The 12,176-nt window shown below is 53.8% G+C and overlaps 1 protein-coding gene across 1 annotated transcript; it reads left to right on the top strand.

Moving 5' to 3' along the window:
• The first annotated feature begins 8,236 nt into the window (after window positions 1–8,236).
• Window positions 8,237–11,795, top strand: Irx2 (iroquois homeobox 2). The gene is made up of 4 exons (XM_038324291.1): window positions 8,237–8,488; window positions 9,721–10,126; window positions 10,437–11,150; window positions 11,743–11,795. The coding sequence occupies exons 1-4, from the start codon at window positions 8,237–8,239 to the stop codon at window positions 11,793–11,795; spliced, it is 1,425 nt and encodes a 474-aa protein (XP_038180219.1).
• Window positions 11,796–12,176: the final 381 nt, after the last annotated feature.

Below are 12,176 nucleotides of genomic sequence, written 5' to 3'. Positions count from 1 at the left end.
AAAATCTGACTTCCAGCCAGGAGGTAGAGGTGCATGCCTTTAATCCCAGATGCAGGTGAATCTCTGTGATTTCAAGGTCAGCCTGGTCTACAAAGCAAGCTCCAGACAGTCAGGATCACATAGGAAAAAAAAAAAAAAAAAAAAAAAAAAAAAAACCTGTCTTAGAGGGGGGAAGGGGTTGGCTTCCTGCTGGGTGGTGGTGATCTCTGAGTTCAAGGCCAGCCTGGTATACAGAGTGAGTTCCAAGACAGCCAAAGCTGTGCAGAGAAACTCTGCTGGGGGTGGTGGAGAGAAAAGAAAAAGAAAAAAAGAACCTTGGTTTCCCAGACTGATCTTGCTTGATCCTTGGAAGCCCAAGCTGCTGTGACGGTAGTGATAGACTTGGACTGGCTACATGGTCAAGTGCAGAGAAATCTCTATGTGGGGACTGGCGGTGAGCACCTGAAACACATATATCGTGGTTGTTTCTTTCCTCCACACCCCACCCTCATGCTATCCAGAAATGACCAGACAGGAGTCAGACATCCATTCCTTGTGTGTGTATTCATTTAATCAATGCTTGTCTAGTGCCTGCACTGGCTGGCATAGAGACAGGGGTAGGAAGTAAGGAGAGCCACAAAGCAAGCAGCCATATTGACTGAAATGTTGCCCCCTAGAAACTCTTGGGGAAAGGAAGGCTTTACTAAAGGAAGCAGCCTGTAGAAAAAGTTCTGCTGTGGACATGAAGGGACAGACGGTAGTGCAGCATCCCACAACTGCAGTCTTACCAGGTTCAAAACACATAACAAAGGGAAGCTTTGCAACTATGTTGTTGCCCTCCTTTCTGCCTCTGCTGCAGGCTAACACAGGAAGACCATGGAAAAGGGCTTCTCCCCCTGTGCAAGAACTTTATAGGGACTTAGGTTTGCAAACACCTTGTTTCTCTGGCTGCAGCAGGACAAGTGGACAGAGCCCAGAGTCATTGTTTCAAGAAAGACCCTGTGTTCCATTCTTGGAGAGAGAGGAGGCCTGGGAGATACAGGGTGCTGTAGCAAGGGCATAATCTCCCCCCCCCCCCCCCTTCCCCGGCTTCTGCCTCTCTCTTTGCCTTTCAGGTTTCATGCTTCCTTCTCAGACTCTTCCCCAGCTTCCTGTCTCCTGGCATTCCCTCTCTAATTGTCATTTGAATTCTCTAAAACACCTTCACTATTCACTGTGGTATAATGAGAATTCCACACCGGGCAGGAGTAAGGCGCTTCCCACAGAGGTGTGCAGGTGACCTGCCTGAAGTTACACCTTTTCTTCTAGAATCTATGCCTGCCAGAGTTTTTCTATATACAGTTCAGAGTAAAGCCAAGCTACGTCCCAGACTTCCTGTGAGAAAAACATCCTACCCATGCCCCTGCCATGCCTCAAGCCATCCCCCCAGTACACCCAGGTGTCATTTGTTTTAAAGGTTAAAATGCAAACACAATACATCATTTATTTATTTATTTATTTATTTATTTATTTATTATAGAGACGAGAGATGCAGGATGAAATTTTTTTTCAGAAAATTATTTTTACAGAAATCAAACATTTCTCACAGGATGAAATTTTTTTCAGAAAATTATTTTTACAGAAATCAAACATTTCTCACAGAAGCACATTATCCTCCCATGCTTAGGGGCCTCCTTGTAATACTAGTGCCTAATTGTAAATATCTCTCTCTCTCTCTCTCTCTCTCTCTCTCTCTTTCTCTCTCTCTCTCTCACACACACACACACACCCACACACACACACACCCCACACGAGAGAGAGAGAGAGAGAGAGAGAGAGAGAGAGAGAGAGAGAGAGAGCGCAATATGACTTCATGCAACTGCTCTTCCCGGATAATAACTGCTAGTGTCCTGCGATGTTTACTTATCTTATTTCAGGAGCATCTTTCAGGACAGAACACTACCGACAGAGCTGGGAGCTGCCCCATATGAGTATTCTATGCCTGAAACAGAGTGAGCACTTTCCTCAAGAACCTCTCACTCTGTCTGCCAGCACAAAATATCACCATTTGCTTTTATGTTCCATCTTCCAAACAGTCCCTCTCTGTCCTCCTGCCATGCTCTCCATTCTCCTGTGGACCTGAGGGGCCCCACTCCACCTCCACCCTGGGCAGCATTTTTGTGCCATGGAATACAGCATGACCCCATCATCAGGATGCCTCTGAAAGGTCTCGAGGCTGCTGTTCTGTTTGTACCAGAGTCTCAGCTCCCATGTGCTATTTCTGTGATCTCTGGGTGGACAGCAGTTCTTACCTTTGGCTTTTCCAGGGTCACCAATATGACCTCCCCCCCATTTCTTTGAAGTATTTTGAGTTGTCAACGCCCAGATCGTTGGGGTGCCTTGCATGGAGTGCCTCTTTGTCTGGAGGTCTCCCCATCACGGTGGATCCGGCCATCTTTAGGTTCTTCCAGGTGTGAAAGTCTGCACGATTCCCCCCAAGGTTTTTCCAGAATTCGTGACTCTGCGTACCTGCCTGTCCTGTATCTACACCAATGCCATTCTCTCAGTTGGTGTGTTTTACTGTCATGGCAGATTTACCCTTTTAAAAAAAATCTACACTCCCTTTCTTGTCCTCTCTCTCTCTCTCTCCCTCCCTCTCCACATCTCTCCTTTTTCTTAAAAAGTATAATGCTCCTTGCACTATATTCCTGAAATATAAGAGCGTTCTGCGACAGCGTGGGGAAAATGTGAGTGTGTTAGAGGTTCCATGCCACCTAGATTAGGTCCTGGAGAGTTGTTTGGAAATCCAGAGGTGGTAAGGATGGATTAAGACCAACCCCAGGCACACTCTACAGGGCCTGGCTTTCTTGGAAAAAAATGTGTGAAGACTTGGGGCTTGATGGTTTTCTTGCTGAGCTTTCCTTCCAGTAAAGACTCATCCAGGGCTCAGGCAGGTTTGCAGTTGCTCCTGAGGCCTGGCTCTAGGTGCACATTATCGCCTATAAACCTGACTGCAGACCCCAGAGCAGCTACCGAGGGTTGGGGGACGCTCTCCCAAAACCGCAAGTCAGCACTCTCTAGGAATCCGAGGCTCAGCTTGGGTAGGTCGGGGTTCTGTGTCTGCCGTGTGGACCACAGGCACCAGTGGGTGCCCAGGCCCAGTGGAGCTGGCTGTGAAGTTGCTCTAGACACTCTCCGACCTTCCAGAAAAGGAACGTCGCTCCCGTTTAACTTCCTTATGGGTTCCCGGACCCCGGACCGCAAACTAGCACCGTCCAGGAGCGTCCCTAGTCGATCTTGCCCGGCTCCCAGGCTGCGCGCGCTGCGCTCTCTCCTGGCGGCGTCGTGGACTCCGGAGCTCTGGTCAGCGCAGCCACAACCCGGCGGGGTGCAGGAATCTGGGCCCACTCTCATGGATGCCTTGCCATGAACACCGGTGAGCCGCGGGCCCCAGAATCGCAGCTGAGAGTCAACGGGGGCTTGGGACGACAGGGGTGCCAGAGGAGCACGACAGGACACCAGCAGACAGGGCCAAGGACGGAGACTGAAATAAGGTTTGTCCCGACTTGGCACAGGACAGAAACTTCAGGAAGTCTGTCCGAGGCGGGGCGTCTATGGGAGAATGGGGACTCATGCTGCCCACTAACGAAAACCGGGGGAGACCAGCTGGCCGAGCGGAGTGCCAACCAGAATCTGGGGCGAGCGAGGAGAGTTTTAAAAAGGAAGCGCTGATTATTGGAAATTCTCGATCTTGGGGGGTGGAGGGAGAAGAAAAGTGCGTGCTTTTTTATTTTATTTATTCTTCGGGAGCTCAGCGCTAAAGGCACAGATACCGGCTCTGTAGAGGCTGCCCCTTGGGAGACCACCAAGGAGGCCAGGCCTTGCAAGTCGGTTTGGGAGTCCCAGGTGGGGCCCAGACTTCTTCCAGGACGCAGGTGTCAAAGACACAACTTCGGTGGACTGCGTGAAAGCTTTTCAGGAAAGCGCTTTGGCTGTAGAAACTGGAAATACCGATGCAGCCCTAACACAATTGAAGCCCGAAGGGAGATTGCTTTATGCATGAGGAATTAAAGCTGGTGCAATGAAAAACTTTAAAAGAAAACAAAACAAAAACGAAACCAAAAAAACCAAAAAAACCTAACTTCACCCCCCCCACACACACACCCATGAGCGCCACGCACGTGCTAAAAAGCCCTGGCTGCAAATACAATTAAATACGATTTGATACTCTGAAAAGTACTTATATTTTAAATGCCCCTCATTAAAGCAAACCCACTTAAATTCGAATTTTTTTAAGAAAAAAAAAACTGAACAGACCAAAGTGGCAGTTATTTTGGGTCCCAGACTTAAGTAATCCACGAAAACCAGAGTTGAAACAATGTATAAGTGCCTCTGGTTTTACTGAAATTCACTGGAATTTGTTTTCCTTCTTTCCCGAATAATCAAGCGTGCAAAGAGGCACATTCGGCCACTGGCGGGGCGTCAGCCACGCGTCGGTGGCGAGGTGGCAGCGCCAGGTTTCCACATTTGGGTCAGAGCCGGCAGGCGTGAGCCACAGCGCCCCCTCGCAGCCTGCATCGCGACTCTGATCCCCGTCGCCTCCGGAAAGCCACAGGACAGAAGAGTGTCAGGCGAGCGCCTGGGCCTTGAAATCAGATTCGTACGGAAGGCGAATCCTAGAATCCTGGCCTTGATATCTGACTTGCCAGTGGCCTGCACTGAAACCCCGGGCAGTTTAAATGAGTCTTTAACCAGGACTGGCTTTAAATATTTCGGCCTTTTCAGGTGCGATAAAGACTTACCCATGCTAACGGAGCTTGTTTTTAATTCTGCTACACACTTGGCAAGGGTATACAAGAAGTACCCACAGCCTAGGTAACCATTACAAGCGGCTGCTTTCGCTTTCAGAGCACCCATCACCCGACTTGCCCGAGTGTGGCACATGATTCTCTCCATTTAGGTGGCTGGGAAAAGCAGGACTCAAAAGCCAGGTTTCCTTATGGACCTTATAGACCGGTACACCTGAACACCCCTCCTACCCTGGACCACATCATCCATGCCGTTTTTGTTTTTTTTTTTTTTTTTTGAAAGGGAAGTTGTTGGGTCGGGGTCTCGGCAATGTGTATTCAGAGCAGTTTGAGCTAACCCCGTGACCCTAGCAACGGTGAGGACTGTCTGCCCAGGCTCCACACTTGGAAAGTGAATTTTACTCATTGATTTTGTTGTTCTTGGTTCTTAAAGATCAAGACAACTTTAACCCAAGAAAAGAAAAATTGGCTTTTTCAGACTTAGAGAGCATTAATGTGAAATGGAGTTTAAATACTCCAACAACAACAACAACAAGGAATTCAATGTCTCTGTATAGGCATTTTAATTTGCCACAGTCACTACCAATAAAATCGGCTTGAAGTCAGATTCGACTGTTTAATTGCACAGGGTAGCCAGTTTTTTTATTATTAATAGCAGGCAGTAGAATGGAACGTTTGGGTTTGGGTGAAGGATAATTGCTGGAGGAAACACGGGAGACTTGGTCTGGATAGGTTGCAGAACAAGAAGACTGCACTTCCAGGATGTTTTTGGACAGGAGACCCTCCAAAGTCAAAGTCAAGCAGGCTTGTCTAGTTAAGTAGTTAATTAATGTCCAAATCAGCTGCACCTAGGCATAAGGACCTGCTCCAATCTGCTGGTTTTTATAATAACTGGCTGCTTTCTCTTCCATCCTTGGCAGAGTTCAGAAGGGGAAGGTAGGACAAACCCCATTGCGACCAAGGCAGGAAACTAGTCTTTAGAAATGAAACCCCCAGGTAAAAATTAGATTTTGTATAAAAAAAAACCTAAAACCAATCTAAGGAAGTCAACTAAATACCTTAGTCTGATCTGTGCTTGTTTGTTAAACAGTATATTGGATGTCATTGAGGGCCTCTTCCCGGAGGAATTCCTATCCAGGAAAACAAAAATACCTAAATATGCAGATTTGGCCCCACCCAGCTGGGGATGCTGGGGTTCTCTCTCTCTCTCTCTCTCTCTCTCTCTCTCTCTCTCTCTCTCTCTCTCTCTCTCTCTCCCTCCCTCCCTCCCTCCCTCCCTCCTTCCCTCCCTCCCTCCCTCCCTCCCTCCTTCCCTCCCTCCCCCTTCTCTCCCTTCCCTTTCTTCCTCTCCCCTGAACCTGGGATCTTTATAGCTGTAGATTCCGTGCACCATGTCCTGGCCTAGTTCTGGGTCTGTGGGAATTGGGCTGCGCACATGCCCTGAGACTTTAGGGTTCCACTGGTGAAAAGGGACTTGAAAGGCTGTAGGGAAAAGTGGATGTGTTGGCACGGCGCTGGCTGTGTTTGGAGGCTGATGAGGGCGGAGTAGAGTGTGCAGAGTACATACCAAAAGGACATAGATACACTTGTTCGCTCGCTTGCCAGCCCGAGAAAAATAATCTTCTGTTCATCACTGCAAATGACTCCTGCTTTCCTGAGACCTAGAAAAAAAAAAACCAACAACAACAAAATGCAGCCTGGCTGCCTACAGCAGTCACTGGGTGTCATGGATCTGGCAGCAGCAGCAGCCGAGAAAGCCAAAGCCCAGGCCTACGCAGCAGCCGGGCGGGCGCGATGGAGACCTCTGCCGCCCTCTGGTAGCTTTAGAGCCCACCACGGAAGAAATGGCAGCTGGTCTGAGCACAGGCCCGAGCTGCAGTCTGCAGTGTCCTGGTGCACCACCTAGCCGGCTTCAAGGAAGAGACACCTGTTGGGTGGGCGCCCCCTCCCGGGCCAGCTCACACCTGACCCCCTCCGAGTCCCCAGGCGCCCCCCATTGGCAGTCCTTCAGGTACAGTGGAAATGACAGGTGGCCCCTTAGGCCTCCCACCCCCTCACATGGGAAAGGGGTGCAGGTGCAGGCGGAAAAGTTTAGGTGCTGGGTCCCAAGGACGTTCACTATCCTCACCTCCTGAACCTCGGGTTACCTTAGCCACTTGTGAAGCCGATGCTCCAACTCACTGGCTGACTCAGGTCCCTTCAAGAAGTGGCAGTAAGACTCTACCAAAGTCAGAGACAACTCTTCTGTCGGGAGCCTTCCCCAAATTCGAAGGCACTTTCAACTTAACAAAAGAAAACAAAACTCTTTGGGGGCCAGGGTGGCGGGGATTTTTTTTTTTTAAAAAGGCAAATCACTCACTGACGCGTTCCAGACGTTAATAGGCGTGAAGTTCCTAACACACGACCTGAATCTTCTCTGTGTACTTGGGGCAGAAGCCGTGTCATCTAGGGGCCTCCCGGGAACAGCTCCAAACCAAAAACGCTCCGGTTCCGGGTCGATGCTTGGCACCATAGGCGCCAGGAGCAGGCAATCAGACACGAGGCCAGGCGGGCAGCCTCAGTCTTGAGGTTAGGCGGACAGAGGGCTGTAGAAGTGAGACTCTGCAGGTGTCTCCACATTACCCTCGAGCTCCCTGCGGCTTCTGCACTGGACGCGGGATGGAACCCTGGGCCGGTTTCTTCAAGATGACGAGGGGTGCCTGATCCGTATGTCCCCCAGGTGGATCGAACCCGGTCTGACTGTGGAAGGCCTTTGCAGACCAGAACGAAGAGAGCCAGAGAGCCGGTGGTGGTTGAATGGGGCCCGGGGAGTGAGGAAGGTGGCTGGGCCGAGGCTAGAGTCGGCAGCAGCGGGGTGCGCGGACGTGGCTATGAGGACGTGCCAGTGGGAGGGGGTGAGCGCTACGCCCAGTTTGGCCAGGCCGGGCTTCACCGCGGCGGGCTGCGGGCTGGGGCGGGAGCATTGAGAGGCGGCTGCGCGACAAAAGCCTGCACGTCCCACCCTCCTGCGGGCTCGCTGCCACTCCTCCGCCATCCCCTGCACTCTCCTCCCATACGCTCTCCGCCCCTCCCCCGGCCTCGGCCAAGCCTCGGCAGCGGGCGGAGCAGGGGAGGGGCGGGCACCAGAATATGCAGATGAGAGTGTGACGGACAGCTCCGCGTTCCAATGTCCCTCGGAAACTCGAGCGCTCCTTCCTCAACTCTTCACTCCCGACTGCAGACTCCCCCAAACCCCGACCGCCGGCCTGGCGCGCGGCTGCGCCCACCGGCTCCGCGCTGCCGCCACCGCCACCGCCACCGCCACCGCCGCCGTCCCGCAGATCCGCCGTCCCGCGGGCCTCCCAGGATAGTGCCCAGCACAGCCTGCCCCGGCCCGTAGCCCCGGTGCGCCCCGGCCGGGCGTGGATGGAGGGCGCCGCGCGCGCTGCCCGCTGCTCTGCGTGACGCGGGCCTCGCGCCCCGCGCCCACCATGTCCTACCCGCAGGGCTACCTGTACCAAGCGCCCGGCTCGCTGGCGCTCTACTCGTGCCCCGCGTACGGCGCGTCCGCGCTGGCCGCGCCGCGCAGCGAGGAGCTGGCGCGCTCGGCGTCGGGCTCCGCGTTCAGTCCGTACCCCGGCTCGGCGGCCTTCACAGCACAGGCGGCGACCGGCTTCGGCAGCCCGCTGCAATACTCGGCAGACGCAGCCGCTGCAGCCGCCGCGGGCTTCCCGTCCTACATGGTAACCGCTTTTGGGTGGGGGCTGGGAGACCACCGACCCTGGCTTGGATTGAGGGGGGTAATGGATACAGGGCACGGGTGGCGGCTCGGGAGTCACCAGCACCCGCCGCTACGCGAAACAAGGGACCGGGTGACCCTCAGCGGCTGTGGGATGATTTCTCCTAAGACCGTGCGAGGTGCTACTCCACCCGGGCCGGAGCCATTAGTTATTTCTAATCCGCGCCTACGGATTGCTGGGGCTGCAGAATCGGCCCGCGGATCTCCGGCAAGGTTTTAAGTCGAGGGCCCCTGCTGCCCAGGCCACTGCCATAGGGTTCTGGTTTCTTGACCAGCTAGTAGTGGCGGGATCACCGAGTTGAGGTAGGGCACCGATCCTCCGGCTGCCGCCCTTAGACCCGGGTCTAAGCTCTCTCTAGTCTTGGCCTTTATCTATCTCTCAGATCTGGCTTTCAAAAAATATGTTGCCGGGTTTGGTACCCACTAAGTGCTGCCAGAGTTCGTGCGCGGCCTATGGGCTTCCAGCTCTAGAAACCCGGGATTCTCCTGAACATCTCTGGGTTTTGATAGTGGGCCTCACCAGAGTGTGTCGCAGCAGTTTGGGGGCTCGTGAGGACGTGTGGAGGCAGGGGGTGGGGAGTTAGACCCCAGGTGGGATTCCCTGGGTGGAAACCAGGCCTTGGGAGAAGGTTACAAACACCTCGTGTTTAAACAGTAAAGGATGAATTAAAATGCTAATTACTAAGTAGAATTGGAAAAACTGGCTGGCTTCTGAGTTGCAAATTGGATTTATCAGCTTTAAAGAGTGAATTGCAGACTGAGGTTCCGAACTGTTTTTAACTAAATAAAGGAGGGAAGAGGGTGGGGAGCAGCGCGGGAAGCCGCCGACAAAATTTAGATATCAAGAAACTACTCGCTGAACTGCGGGATTCTCCAGAGAATGTGTTTGCAGACATTGTTTGAGCTACTCGGGAACTTAGGTCGTTTCAGGGAAAAAAAAAAGAAGTGAGATAGTTTAAAAACAAAATTCTAGAATCGAAAGGCAGGAGTTTTGTTCCCGACAACTGGCCTTATGTTTCTCAGGCTCTCTGCAGAATGGTTCCTAGCTCAGAGAAGCCAAGCAAGAAAGGCAGCGGTGGGTGGGGAGGGGGCGAACGGAGGGTCGCCTTGGGAGGGGGGGGGGTGTTGCCTGAGGGGCCCATGCACCCTCCACTCACAGGCTATTGTGGCTTCCAGGGCTCGCCATACGACACGCACACCACCGGAATGACTGGCGCTATCAGCTATCACCCATATGGCAGCGCGGCCTACCCATACCAGCTCAACGACCCTGCGTACCGCAAGAATGCCACGCGGGACGCCACTGCCACCCTAAAAGCCTGGCTCAACGAGCACCGCAAGAACCCGTACCCCACCAAGGGAGAGAAGATCATGCTGGCCATCATCACCAAGATGACCCTCACGCAGGTCTCCACTTGGTTCGCCAACGCGCGCCGACGCCTCAAGAAGGAGAACAAGATGACCTGGGCCCCGAGGAACAAAAGCGAGGACGAGGACGAGGACGAAGGAGATGCTGCCAGGAACAAGGAAGAGAATCCGGACAAGGCTCAGGATGGCACCGAGACCTCGGCCGAGGATGAAGGTGAGCTGGGCCGCGGTCGGTGCAAGGGCTCAAGGAGCTTTCTTCCCAGGCGGGCTGTGGTTGGGGCTGACCCTGCGCACCTGCTACGCTGGGCCGGGGCCTACAAAAGCCGCTAAGCGGCTTGGGTCCGGCCCGCGGGTTTTGCCTTGGAGAGTACTCGGGCACTGCGGAGATGTTGGGGCCGCGCTTAACGCTGCCTTGGGGGTGAGGTGCGAGGTCGTGGGGAGGCCCAGTGCAGGACGTTGGGCGGATGGACTGTGGGTGCTCGCGCTGGCCCAACTTTTTGCCCACCGTGTCCGCGTCCCCGCAGGAATCAGTCTGCACGTCGACTCGCTCACGGACCACTCGTGCTCGGCGGAGTCAGACGGGGAGAAACTGCCCTGCCGCGCAAGGGATCCCTTGTGCGAATCGGGTTCCGAGTGTAAGGACAAGTTTGAGGACCTGGAGGATGAGGAGGATGAAGAAGATGAGTGCGAGCGGGACCTGACGCCTCCCAAGCCCGTGACCTCCTCGCCACTCACGGGCGTGGAGGCACCCCTGCTGAGCCCGGCGCCCGAAGTCGCGCCGCGCGGTGGCAGCGGTGGCAAGACGCCCCTAGGCAGCCGGACGTCGCCTGGAGCGCCGCCGCCCGCCAACAAGCCCAAGCTGTGGTCGCTGGCCGAGATCGCCACTTCGGACCTCAAGCAACCAAGCTTGGGCCCGGGTTGCGTACCTCCGGGTCTGCCAGCTGCCGCCGCGCCCGCCTCATCTGGGGCCCCTCCGGGAGGCTCGCCCTACTCAGCCTCTCCGCTGCTGGGCCGCCACCTCTACTATACGTCGCCTTTCTATGGCAATTACACAAACTACGGGAACTTGAATGCCGCGCTGCAAGGCCAGGGCCTTCTGCGGTACAACGCGGCGGCCTCCGCACCAGGCGAGACACTGCACGCCGTGCCCAAGGCAGCTAGCGACGCGGGCAAGGCGGGCTCGCACCCGCTGGAGTCCCACTACAGGCCTCCGGGCGGCGGCTACGAGCCCAAGAAAGGTAGGCTGCCTGAGGCCGGCGGGGAGGGATCCTGGTGAGTCAGGAGGGAGCTGAAAACCTGGGAAAGGCTCCGGGAGTGGGAAACCTTTGGACAGACAGAGCCACTTGCCAGACCAGAATTAGGGAAGTAAGTCAGTGTGAGAAAGAGGACTAGCCCTCTTTTTAGATCTACCCTGTTTTATTTCCTCCTTATTTAATTTACTATTAATACTATCATCGTAACTATTTTGGTTTGGCAAACTGCAAGGCAACGAAAAATGAGCTTGACTCTCTGCTGGGTGTAGTTTTCCCGCTGTGGTGTTGGTTAAGTGGAGCTTAACGGAATCCTTTCTGACTTTGACTTGAGGAAAGCACAGGTTCTAGGGAACTCTCAGAGGTCTAATTTTCTTACACCGCCTACGTTGTTCCTAATTCGGCATCCCTGAGATGGGGGCTCAAGGAGAGGAAGAAAGGAAGGGGCAAGGAGGGAACATAAGTGAAATGGATCTTAAGATTCCCTGGGAGTGTGCATTCCTTGCAGGGATAAGAGCTGATAGGTGCTTAGCTGCCAGGGGTTGCAGCCTGTCCTCACTGTCTGCCCCTCCCCTGACAGATGCCAGTGAGGGCTGTGCGGTTGTTGGCGCAGGCGTCCAGCCCTACCTATAGGAGGGCCAAGCTCAGCAGTGCAAGTAAGTGGGTTCCCTTTGCGCCCTCCAGCCCCAAACCTGTGCCCTGTGTAGTGTGGTGCGGGTTTTGCTTGTCAAGTGTTGCTTGTCAGCTTGTCCAGGGCTTCCTTCTAGCCTCTTTGCCTTCTATTTTATAGATTTCATTTCTACTCAAGTTCTTCTTTGAAGAATCACTTCTTTAATCGGAACACACACACAAACACACACACACACACACACACACGAGCACACATTCATATCCCCAAATGTATAACATATACCCCACCACTATTGCTGTTGGCTGATGATGGTTTAAATGATCTGGGCATCTCTGTGTCATTGAGAACTGTTTTAGATACATAAAGGATGCCTTGCTTGATGA

Source organism: Arvicola amphibius, chromosome 3 (assembly GCF_903992535.2).
Source record: "Arvicola amphibius chromosome 3, mArvAmp1.2, whole genome shotgun sequence".
Classification (NCBI taxonomy): Eukaryota; Metazoa; Chordata; class Mammalia; order Rodentia; family Cricetidae; genus Arvicola; species Arvicola amphibius.
This window is presented reverse-complemented; position numbering and strand designations above follow the sequence as displayed.